Source organism: Sarcophilus harrisii, chromosome 3 (genome assembly GCF_902635505.1).
Source record: "Sarcophilus harrisii chromosome 3, mSarHar1.11, whole genome shotgun sequence".
NCBI classification, from domain to species: domain Eukaryota; kingdom Metazoa; phylum Chordata; class Mammalia; order Dasyuromorphia; family Dasyuridae; genus Sarcophilus; species Sarcophilus harrisii.
In genome coordinates, this window is record NC_045428.1 from 114,167,789 (window position 1) to 114,180,125 (window position 12,337).

Below are 12,337 nucleotides of genomic sequence, written 5' to 3' on the forward strand. Positions count from 1 at the left end.
AACATTAAATAAGACTTAGTTATTTAGTTTAGACTTAGTCTAAACTTAGACTTAGTTTAGACTTATTTAGTTAGACTTAGTTTATTTAACATGCAGTCTCTGATTATTAGATTTAGCCAGGCCCAGCTAGGATGAAATTGAGGTGTTTTTCTGCCACTCCTTATTTGCAATAAATCCACAGGTACCCTAATTGAAATCTTTCAGATTTCAGATCTTATCCTTTCTCTTTCTGTATCTTATTATCAATTCTTCATTGCATATGCTAATCGTTGCTTATCATTACATCAGCTCTAGCCATTGTGACCTGTATTTTAAATCATGATGCTTTAAGTGTAATACTATCCTCCACATTAAATTCTGACAGAGGAAGTTATAAAACAAGGAGTCTACAGATTCATTTGATTAGCTATCACATTCTCCACAGCATCTGTTCTGAACCTTCTTCCCTTAAGCACCATGAGATGGACCATCAGCAAAGTCTTTCAAGTTCATACTTTTAAACTGAGGCCATTCTAGAGTGACTACTTCCTCATTCTAGACCTCTTATTCTTTATTCTCTTCCTTTGCTCTAAAGGCTTTCACTAAGCTGGGTGTCATTTTTCTTCAGCTTCTGAACTGGCCTGGCTTCTGCCCAACCTAAAAAAATAAGAACCACTTGACTCCACCTTTTAATCAAGATTTCTCCCTACATGCTTTTTTCTGAATTTGGCTACACTCCCCCTTTTAAAGACTGTATATACTTTTATACCATTTCAGCTCTTGTTCATTTTACTCAAGTCATTTAGAGTCTTGCTTTTATACCCCACTTCTCAAAGACTACTGATGATTGTATCTGCATTTCCTGGCCTTCATGGCCATTCCCTCCCCTCTTGAGTTTTTGTGAAACTGATGGAAATATGCTGGGTCATCTTGTACCATTTGGTTATGTCCCAAGGTTTTTCATGGGCTTATTATTAGTAATAAATCTACTTTTAATTCCTAATCATGTCTATGTTAACCAAATTTATATACCTAATTCTTACAATTCTCATAATTTTAGTGCTCCATCATTAAATGCATCCTGGATTCCTTTGAATGTCCCACTTAAGTTTTAAATTTAATGTTTTTAAAATAGAATCCATTATTTTTTCCTCTACATTTTAAATCTCTTTTTCTATTGAGGACATTGGCATTCTTCTAGTGACTCTAGTTCATATGCCTGGAAACAAACTTCTCAAGTTGCCTTACATTCCCAGATCAGGTGAACTGCCAATATCTGGCATATCCAGGATCAGGAACTTAACGCCTCTTTTCTATGTTATAGCAATACTTCCTGATTGGTTTCCCTGCATTCAACTTCTCTGTCCCTCTCCAATCTATCACATAGTAGCTAAACTACACTAAAGCAAAAAACTACAGTCTGAGGGCCAAGTTTGGCCAACTTCCTGTTCTTGTGTGAGCACAAGAAATGACTGATATTCCATATTCTCTCCACTCAAAAAGCTTCAGTAGCTGGATACCAGCCCCTGCTTCTTAAGATTATTGAATGCAAACTATTGTCATTAAATCCCTTTATAAATTCCATGTAATAGCCAAACTGGGCTTCTTGCTGTTCCCTCCATAGGACATTTGTTTTTGCCATTTCCCAGGCTCTTCTTTCTTGCCTGAAATACCTACTTCCTCATCTATATCTCTTAGAATTGAAGACTCACTCAAGTTAATGTTATCTTATTTACATAAGGCCATTCTCAGTCCCTCAGTTACTGGTGCTTTCCCCTCTTCCACTGAAAATAAAATCCACTCCAAATTTTATTTATATGCTGTGTGTCATTTCCCAAAATGTAAGATCTCTGAAGAAAAAATTTTTTTCCCATTTCTCTTTGTAGTTCTAGTTCAGTCCATAGCACAGGTAAATGCTAATATTAAAGTGAATAGAAATATAATAGTTATATTGGCAGTTACTATGACATATCAAATAGTAAAATAATTTGTTAGAGCTAAAAGGGGCATTAAGAGATTAGCTAAAGGTCAGTTCCCTCAGACAAAAACTTAATGCATTTTTTTCCACAAACTCCATTTGTTTAGTGGAAGTGATCCAACTTTCAATCCTATACCACTGAAGTACAAAACTTTGAGAGATATGCTACAAAAGGAAGTAGAAACAATATTAAAAAAAAAAAAAAAAAGTCGGAAAAGTAGCTAAATTATACCAAATATACACGGTGGGTGTTGGTGCTGCTATAGGTAACACAGTTTTGGGGATATTTATTCAATGATTGGTTTTCCAAATATGTGAAAGGAAAGGAGGTATCAAAGGTAATATATAAAAATCTTTGACTTTATTATTACCAAAAAAAGCAATAAGAAGAATACCCATCATACACATACTTTCCTACTTATACAAAATTGTTGAAAAATATCTACATACAAATTGAGGGCATTCCTTGATGAGGTGTATAGAAAAGATTACATAGAAGCTTTCACAAAACTGCCCTTAAAGAGTCTTAACATATCTATATTAAATATAATTTTATATATACTTTTCTCTCCATTAGAATGTAAGCCCCTTTTTGATGATTTCATTCTGTGTACTTGTATCCCAGATACCTAGTAAAATTCCTGGCATGTAATAGGCACTTAATACTTTATTGAACAAAGGTGTGTCCTATGCATATAATAAAATAATACAAGAGCTCTTGAAAAATATAAAAGTTGTAAATGGTGAGGTCTTCCAGATACTAACATTTGACTATGACATCATGCAGATTGTAAAAAGATCCACAAAGAGTCAATCATATGGGAAAAGATGAGTGGATGAAGAATACATATGGTGATTTTAATGCAGTAGAATTAATTAGCAATATCTGTCCAATATATAAATACCACTAACTAACAATAAAGCCCCGAATTCAGCAGAAGAATGGAATGGATTACTTTCAGGAAACCACATTAAACATTACTGTAAATAAATACTAAAAGTTGAGAAATTATCCAAAAAGCCCATGGAGAAGCACATACTGTTTTGTCTGATTTTGCATATTTATTCTAAGGGTTTATTGGAGGGAAGAGAAAAAACAAATGTTTGAAGATAATTAACACAAATGAAAATTGCTTAAACTTCTTAGTACCAGAGAGCAAAGTGAAAACAAAATCCACTGGGCACCAACTAAAAGAAACTCCCAAATGAAAACTAATAGGAATGTCAAAGCCAAAATCTAGAACTTCCAGGTTAAAAAATAAAGAATGGGGGGTAGAGAGAAATAAACAGAAAGCATTCAAGTACCAAGAAGCCAGTTGGCAAATTAGCATATCTTAAAAAAAAATGCTTGGAGTACTAAAGAGAGCAAAAGATAAAGGCTGGAAGAACCATTTAGTAAAACGGAAAATAATCACATGGATGAGAAAGTTGACATTCAATGAAAAATATTATTAAAAGACCAGAGCTGAATATATTGAACAGGAAAGAACTACATCATGAAGTAGTATTTCTAACAGAGGGGAAGGAAATAGCCTCAGAAGATTAATATCTATCTTCAAGAGTCATTGAGGGAATAAAACGGGGAAATTTTGTTATATTTTGGTCTTAAAATGAAAGGAGTGCAGAACACACAAGGAAAAAGGAAAAGAAGCTAAACTGGAATCATTTCAAATATAAGACTACAAATATGAAATGGATGAAATTTGTAAGCTATAACTGAACTTTGATCTGAAGTGGACAAATAAGGGTTGAATACATATCAAAAACATTTGGTGCTGGAATTAAACTTTGGAAGATAAAACATGAAAGTAGAATTGGGAGGAAGAAAAAAAATCTGTGACTGGGAATTGAGTAAGGGGAATGAAACTACAGTGAATAGAAACAAATTATATAAAATTTAGATCAACAATATTGAGGACATTCAACATGCTCATTAAAAAGTAGCAAAGATTGAAAGTATAAAAGGATGGAAATACATGATTAAAAATCATAACTGGGAATGGTGAAATCACTTATAAAATAGGATAAGAGAATGAAATAGAAAGCAGATTACCCAAAAGACTCAGATAAAGAGATTTGGAACAAATCTAGTATCTTAAAAGTGAACTCAATAAGCAGGGGCACCAATTATTTATAATTGTGTGCAATAAATAATAAAAGATTTGATTAAAAGAGAGAAACAGAAAATACATTATGATAAACAGTAACGATACTTAATACTAGTATTTTCACAAATGGCATAGCATCTAATTTTATTAGAGGAAAAGTTAAACTTCTAGAATGAAACACATAAAAAAATTTATAACACTTGGAGCTCTCAAGTTATCACTCTAAGACAAATGTGGCCAAAAGATAAGCAATTAAGGACCAGAACAGAACTTATAGAAAGTTATGTACATAATAGAAACTTCTGGAAGTTACTGAATGGGAACAGAAAAAATTATACACATTCTCAGCTGTACATGGAATCTTTACATACATGACCACTAAAGAAAAGCATAAAAACCAAAGGCAGATAAATTAGCACGTCCTTTATCACTAAAATGTACTAAATTTATATTCAATAAAGAAACTGAAGAAAGTATTCTCAAAGGAGAAAATTATGATTTGAACTCAAATAGTATAAACTGAACAGAAATTAGTGCTTTCCAATAAAACTAATTCCTACATTTAATTAATGATACCTGATTTGGATTGGGGAAGGAAGGGACCAGAAACCTTTTCCCTCCCCTCATCCTGAGGCCACCTGAGCTATATTTACTATCATTCAGCGACACTGAGGAGTTATCTACTCTACTCCCTGCAATAAACCAAAGAATAGGTGTTTAATTGAAATATAATTCTTATAGCAGAAAGGGAAAGATTACCATTAATTGAAGAAAAACCTTAATTTTAGAAGGTCTTTGTTTTAGTTCCAAACCTGACACTAGCTACAACTGTGCACTAGAAGGTACTTTTTATTGGCATACCATGTCAAGGAATCAGTAAATTCTGTCTCCAAAATTAAATTATGGGGTCTTTTTGTTTCTTTTCTTTTCTTTTTTTTTTTTTTGAAGCAAATGAAATTAAGTGGCTGGCCCAGCTAGGAAGTGTTGTCACCCAATAGGAAGTGTTAAAAGTCAAGGTCTTGTGACTTCAAGAGCAGTGCTCTATGTACTGCTGTAAGCCACCCCAACCCTCAAGTTATGAGGTATTTATAAAAGCCTAAAAATAGTTTCCTACTCTCCAGTACTGATGAACAATGATGAATCTCCCTATAAGAAACGGTGCTATAAAAGATCTTTCAAAGCTTTTGCAACTCTCAAATATGAAAATTGAGACCCCAAAGGGCTTGGAATTATGCAGAAATTTCTTAAAATCATTTATAATTGCTATGCTATAGTATCATTCATCTTCCTTTTCCTTAAAGCTGATTTTACTTGGAAGTAATTTAGAATAAGAAATATGCTGTAGGAAATGATCTCCACCCAGTCAAAGAATTTAGTTTTAAAACACCTAAACATTGGAAGGGACTTTCCATTTTACCGGAATTCCTGCCAATCAAAGTAAACAAACAAACAATGGTCAAACACACAATTCTTTCTAGAAGGTTAAAGAGAAGACAATCTGCCTTTCTCCTGCCTTAGGACAGATCAGTATAATTAGATCAGTTCCTATAACAGATGAAGTAGAATAGGAACTGGTAATTTTTGGAGAAGGAACATAAACATGAATTCTTTCTAGAACGCCAAAGAACAAACAAAGGACATCTCAAGGTTGGGGAAGAAAAAATTATCATTTTTAAGCATTTTGATACTTTGGGCATTTAGAGGATATCCTGGCTTTTATATCCTCTACATCCAGGAAGGTCCTCTTCACTTTCCTCATTTAAGAAATCAGGAATTATTTATGACAAATGAATCAGCTTTTCAATAAAGAGATGAATGCTCCAAAATAAGCCACTAAAGTAATTGGCACTTCTGAAGTAAATTCATTTAAATGATCTTTATCAGGTCCCTGAAGTTGCTGTCTTTTCAATATGTAAGTGATGGGCATTCAATTTAATTTTTCTGCATAAATAATAGTTGTGTTACGTCTAGAAAATGAAAAGATGATGAGAAAGACTTGAAGGCAATTGTTTAATAAAAATGCAAATTTTAAAAATGATTAAAATGCACTTTAAAAGAAACAAATTAAATTTGTACCAGATACTTTTAACCATGAAACTTGACAGTGTTCTTCCCCAATGTTACAAAAGGAAATCAATTTTGTAACAGTCTCTTTTCTGTTAGATCCAGCTAATTTTCTAGCTTGCTCCTCTTTTTTTCTGGTTCATCAGTGTTTGAGTTCGGAGAATCAATAGGAATGCTTATTCCTGGTATCTAACAATGCGGTGGAAGAAAAAAAAATATAAAAGCATAAGAAACTGGCTGTTATAATCTCCAAAAAATATTAATTGCCAAAAACAAATTAGAATGATAAGTGTTGCTTATTGAAATTATAGAATTATTTCTTGATTTCTGCTAGTGTTGATTCTAAATTTCTAAAAAAGAGTGGTCTAAGAATATGGGTAAGGGAAGATAGGAGACAATATTTAAATGAACTTTAATTTTTATCCCTATTCTTATCCTTATCCCTATCCCCTATCCTTAACTTCCTGCCACTGTTTTTCTTCTCCTCTCCCACCCCCCAGTGTATAATATGTTAATCATTCTTTAGAAAATAACAAAGTGAAAAGCCAGATTTCCCTATTTTCAGCTCTTACCTGAGATCAAACTCTTTACCCTTTCCTCTTTCCACTCATTTCCCTACAAAATACCCCAAATAACACTGATATATTGCTGGTGGAATTGTGAATACATCCAGCCATTCTGGAGAGCGATTTGGAACTGTGCTCAAAAAGTTATCAAACTGTGCATACCTTTTGATCCAGCAGTGTTACTACTGGGCTTATATCCCAAAAAGATACTAAAGAAGGGAAAGGGACCTGTATGTGCACGAATGTTTGTGGGAGCCCTCTTTGTAGTGGCTAGAAACTGAAAACTGAGTGGATGCTCATCAGTTGGAGAATGGCTGAATAAGTTATGATATACTAATGTTATGGAATATTATTGTTCTATAACAAATGAGAAATAGAATGATTTCAGAAAGGCCTGGAGAGATCTATATGAACTGATGCTGAGTGAAAAGAGCAGGACCAGGAGATCATTATATACTTCAACAACAATACCATATGATGATCAGTTCTGATGGATATGACTGTCTTCAACAATAAGATGAACAAATTCCATTTGTTCAATAATGAATAGAACCAGCTACACCCAGCGAAAGAACTCTGGGAAATGAATATGAACCATTACATAGCATTTCCAATCCCTCTGTTTTTGTCAGCTTGAAATTTTTATTTCCTTCACAGGTTAATTGTACATTATTTCAAAGTCTGATTCTTCTTGTGCAACTAAATAACTGTATGGATATGTATACATATATTGTATTTAACATATATTTTAACATATTTAACATGTATTGGTCTACCTGCCATCTCGGGAGGGGGATGGAGAGAAGGAGGGGAAAAATTGTAACAAAAGGTTTTGCGCAACTGTCAATGCTGAAAAATTATCCATGCATATATCTTGTAAATAAAAAGCTATAATTAAAAAAATACCCCAAATAGAATATTTTAGTACACCAGTTATATTAAGAAACTAAAAAAGCAATTATCCACAGCTACTGAAGATAAAATATGTAGCAAAGACCTTAAGTAGGAAAAGTGATACACAACATTGCAATTTATTTAAAAGTCAGCAAAACTAGCTCAAAAAATGTTATTGTATATTGAATACCCTAATACTTCTAATGGGAACATATTACTGAAATGATGGTGGAAGTTAATGAAAAAACAAATTTGATAAACCAAGTATTTAATACAGACAATTTTCAGGAATCCATCTAAAGTCAGGTAAACCTATATGCATGTTTAGTTTGTGTGAAACATACTAAATTTTAAAATCATTGTTGATTAAGATATGACAATGACGATTGAAAACATTTTCATTTTGAAACTCCTAAATATTAAAATTAAAAGAGGGGAAAGCCTTAAAAGAACTTCTGACCACAAATGTTTTTCTTCTTAGACCTTCCATAAAAGTAGTACACATATTTCCATAAAAATAGTACACATATATTATTCTACCACAACAAGAGTACTTATTTTTAAATCCAATCTTACCTGTGGTTCTATTAGAGACATACGAATTTTCTGATGCTGAAGATTGGATGAGTCTAAGGTGATTTTCACTTTAACTTTATCAAAAATATGAAATTCTGTGTCTTCTACCTTTAGTGAGGGCACCTAAATTTTTTAAAAATACATTTTAAAAATTACTTTTCATTGCTTTTAGACATCTGAAGGCTCATTCTTATTGCTTATATCTTCTGTTCAATTAAAATATTTCATAATCATAAGCAATGAGGGGATCTGGTCAACTCTTACAATGGATGATCTGGTATAACCAAAATATAAATATTATTTTACTTACACAATTTCTTCTCTTTTTATCATGTTTTCTCCTTACCTTGCCCATATTTTAATGAAGATTATTACTATGAGCTGCCTAAGGAGCTCAAGATTCAAAAGCTTTTGAATATTTCTCATTGACTTTCTCAAGAAAGTCTTTTTTCTCTTTATGAAAAGTTACTAAGCAGTTAATAAAATTAACTAAAATTCATTTAAAGCCTCAAAAGGAAGGAATTAATGTGACTGAAATGTTACACTGATTACTATTTTCCTGCCCTTTAATTTTGGGAGGTTTTTTTGTTTTGTTTTGTTTTCTTAGGTAACTTGGTTAAGTGACTTGTCCAGGGTGACACAGGTAAGAAGTGTTGAATATCTGAGGCTGGATTTGAATTCAGATTATCCTGATTTCCAGTCTGATGTTCTATGTAGTTTGCAGTTAGCTGATCCCTGCCCTTAAATTTGAGGTTTAATTAAGCAACTCAGATCCAGAAAAACAGGAAAGTATAGCAAAATCAGCCAATTTCCCATAACATTAGAAATAAAGGGAAGAGAATGGTTTACTCTGATAGCCTATGAGGGACTTAGAAAAACAGGAGAGATGAAGAGAGAAAAGAAATACATGAGAGACTGAAGGCAGGTTCAAAGAAAGAGAGGCTACCCAAGGGATGCAAAAATAGATCAGTTCTCTTCTTGCCATGGAATTACTGACTTCAGGTAAAACTAAACATTTTTCCTTGAAATATCTTTGTATGTAGGTAATATATAGGATGGCAAGTAATAGAAGGTCTACCTTAGGATTCAAGAAGTCCTGAATTTAAGCTCTGACATGTGCTTATAGTGAGACGAGGAAGAGATAAGTTACTACCTCTCAAAACTGTGGCCAACTCTCTCAAACTGTAAGCTTTAGAGCACTTGATGACCTGCAGGAAACTGCTTCACCAAAAAATGGCCTACACCAATTAAATAACAGATCTGGAACCTAGCAGAAGACAATGAGTTTTAAGAGTAAAAGTGGGTAATTCAGTTAACCCAAGTGGAATATAGTACACCACAGTAACTAACATACTGTCAAAATGTAAAGAAGTTCTTAATCAGTATTTGCAGAATGACAAAGAAGCTGAGCTATTTCAATCCTCAAATCCATTGGATGCATCATTACTTTTCTGTAACGTGCAATGCAGAGATAAAATATGCCAAAAGAAAAAAAAATAATATATATATATATACATATATATATAATACCATACATACCTCCTCATCATAAGCAAGTCTTGGTTTTGGTTTGTCTTTTTCCTCAAAAAATACAGTTCCTTCTAAACCGTATTTTGGAATTAACACTACAATAGCATTTTTTCTTACAAACAAAATATAGGCTTCTTCGTTCACTATTCCTTTATTTTTGAAGAACAGCTATAAGAAATAAGAAAACTTATTTTAGTTATTATGAAGAAAAAAATTTTCAAACAAGTAATTTGAAATTACTGGTTAGATTTTTGCATGTGATGTTACTATTTTAGTAATAAGTAGCAACTATACATTTGTGATTTTTTTTAAACTATCTTACTATTTAACCAATGGAAGGTTATAGAATCATAAATAAAAAGCCAGAAGGGACCTTAGAAGTCATAAGAGCACAATACTTTCATTTTAAAGACAAGGAAAATAGGGCACAGAGTACCAATTTGTTTAGACTCTGAGTGAAGTTTTGAACTTGTCTTCCTGACTCCAAGCAGGTTATCCAGATGTCTTATTTTCAGAATATAATGAATAGGGGAAGGGAAAGATTATCATCATAGGCTAGCCAATTCATTTTCAAATACTTATTGATCTTTGGAATGGTGAAAAGTGGGAACTCGGAGAAAATGATAATTATAGTATCCTTATTTTAATTAGGTAGCATCGTCATAAACTTTTTTTGGGTTTTTTTTTTTATAAGACTTTAAGGCCCTTGAATGACTGACTGCATAGTCTTAACTTAGAGGAATAAAATTTCTCTTTCAATCTTTATATAGGTATATTATCATATATAAAATGAAACCAACCTGTGTATGAAATGCGACAGATGCCCGTTGTGCATACTGTGCCATTTTGTGTCGGAAATTGAGATTTTTGCACAAATCTGCTAGCTTGTGTTTATTTGTCAGATCTGGGTAAGTAGAGTCTGCTCCTATAGCTACTGCCAAAAGCCGATGTACGATTATATCTGCATATCTTTAGAAATAGGAAAAAAATATTTTCACAAATCAGTATTGTCTTCCATTCATTTTGTAGAATGCACATAATCACACTCTAAATTTGAAGCAGTTTTTTTAAAATATTTTTGACCTAGTAAGCAGAAATACTTGCAAAAACAACTAAAAGTACATGCAAGTTTTGCTGTACAGGTTAAAAAAATATTATATCAAAACTTGATGCATCACTTCTATTTTCTCCTCTTTTAAATTTTGATTTCAAAAGTACCTTCTGATGGGTGAAGTAAAATGTGTGTATATTGGTGATGCTAAGCCATAGTGATGAAAATCATTATCCATTCCAGAACAGAAATAAACTGCTTGCATCATACAGCGAGTGGCTAATATTCTGAAGAGTGTGTTTAGATATGGGAAATTAGGAGACTCCACTTGGTCTAAAGAGTCAGCCAAAGCCTTTGCTGAATCAGTCTTAAAATCCAAATTCTGTAAAAGAAAAAAAAGGGGGGAGGGGAGAATATCATTGTTCCATTTGTATTTTTAAATTAGCATTTAAAATATATAATACTACCATTAATGAATTCACAAAAGCCCACTCCAATTTCAGAACAGGAAATATTTTGAAGCAATGTTTTAAAAAATTAGTTGTTTGGAACTCTGAACATATTTTCCTATAAAAACATTATAAATAATGATTAAATTCTAAGACTAAGAGATGGATATCTTTAACTAGTAATGTAGCTGAACCATCATACCAGCCTAAACTCTGAGATATGAATATAGGAATTAATAGTAATACTAATAAAAAAAAGTACCAGTACTAAGGAAAATTTTCCCCCTTCATCTTGTCTTCCTCTTCCTTTTCCAAGGCAGAAAATAAGAACAAAGCCCTATAGTGGCAGAGAACTGAAACTAGATAAAGTCAGGAGAGATTTAAGTGCTTTGTAACCCTGAGTAAGTACAAATGTTAAATGCTCTGCAGATTTTAAAACAAGTCTATCGTCAATTATTATTTCCAAGGCTTCTAGAAGGCCAACAAGTTCTTAAAAAACCCAGATGTTGTTTTTTTTTTTTTTTTTTTTAGGAATACTGGATTTTTATCATAGATTGATTCTACTCAAACTTTTCACTTTACTGATGAAGAAAGTAGGCCCAAGAGATTAAGTGACTGTTCTACATTTATTTCTGAGATGAAATTTCCCCAAAGTAAACAACAGAGTTTTATTCTGCATGTCTAATAAAAGTATATTTGCATTTTCTAAGTTGAAAGTTTGAGATTTTGGACAATACTGTTAAGAAGCACTATTACTACTCAGGTTTAAAGATCCAAAATACAAGGACTCTTAGAATTTGCAAAAAAGAACAGTGTCTACTGAAAGAAGTTCCACAACACTTGCAAATTATCAATCAAGGAGTAGTTCCATCTAAAGTTAATCTCTCAATGATTAATATAGCTAAATACCTGGCTAATGAACTTCTCATAAATGCTTCATTTAAACCACTTCCTGGGATAGAAAATGGGAAAAAAAAAGAGAAGAGGGATTTATGTTTGTTTTTTAACAATTTAGAATTTTATGACCTTCCTTGGTATTTTGGCCTTAGCATCTTGAAAGAGCCTGTATACAAAATTTGGGAAATGACATAAAAAAACAGAGACAATGATACCAATAACAAACAGACAAACAAAAGGAAAAA

General features: G+C 32.5%; 1 protein-coding gene across 2 annotated transcripts in view; it reads right to left on the minus strand.

The window, feature by feature from the left end:
• Positions 1–2,301: 2,301 nt before the first annotated feature.
• Positions 2,302–12,337, minus strand: part of DIS3 (DIS3 homolog, exosome endoribonuclease and 3'-5' exoribonuclease) — a 40,612-nt gene continuing 30,576 nt past the window's right edge. For both annotated transcript variants that reach the window (XM_003765807.3, XM_023500540.2), the window contains exons 17-21: positions 10,914–11,128; positions 10,496–10,664; positions 9,705–9,863; positions 8,166–8,288; positions 2,302–6,318 (exon numbers count right to left, since the gene is read on the minus strand). In XM_003765807.3, the coding sequence (XP_003765855.1) occupies positions 6,235–6,318; positions 8,166–8,288; positions 9,705–9,863; positions 10,496–10,664; positions 10,914–11,128 (750 nt within the window). In that variant the 3' untranslated portion in view covers positions 2,302–6,234. The remainder of the gene's footprint in view (positions 6,319–8,165; positions 8,289–9,704; positions 9,864–10,495; positions 10,665–10,913; positions 11,129–12,337) is intronic.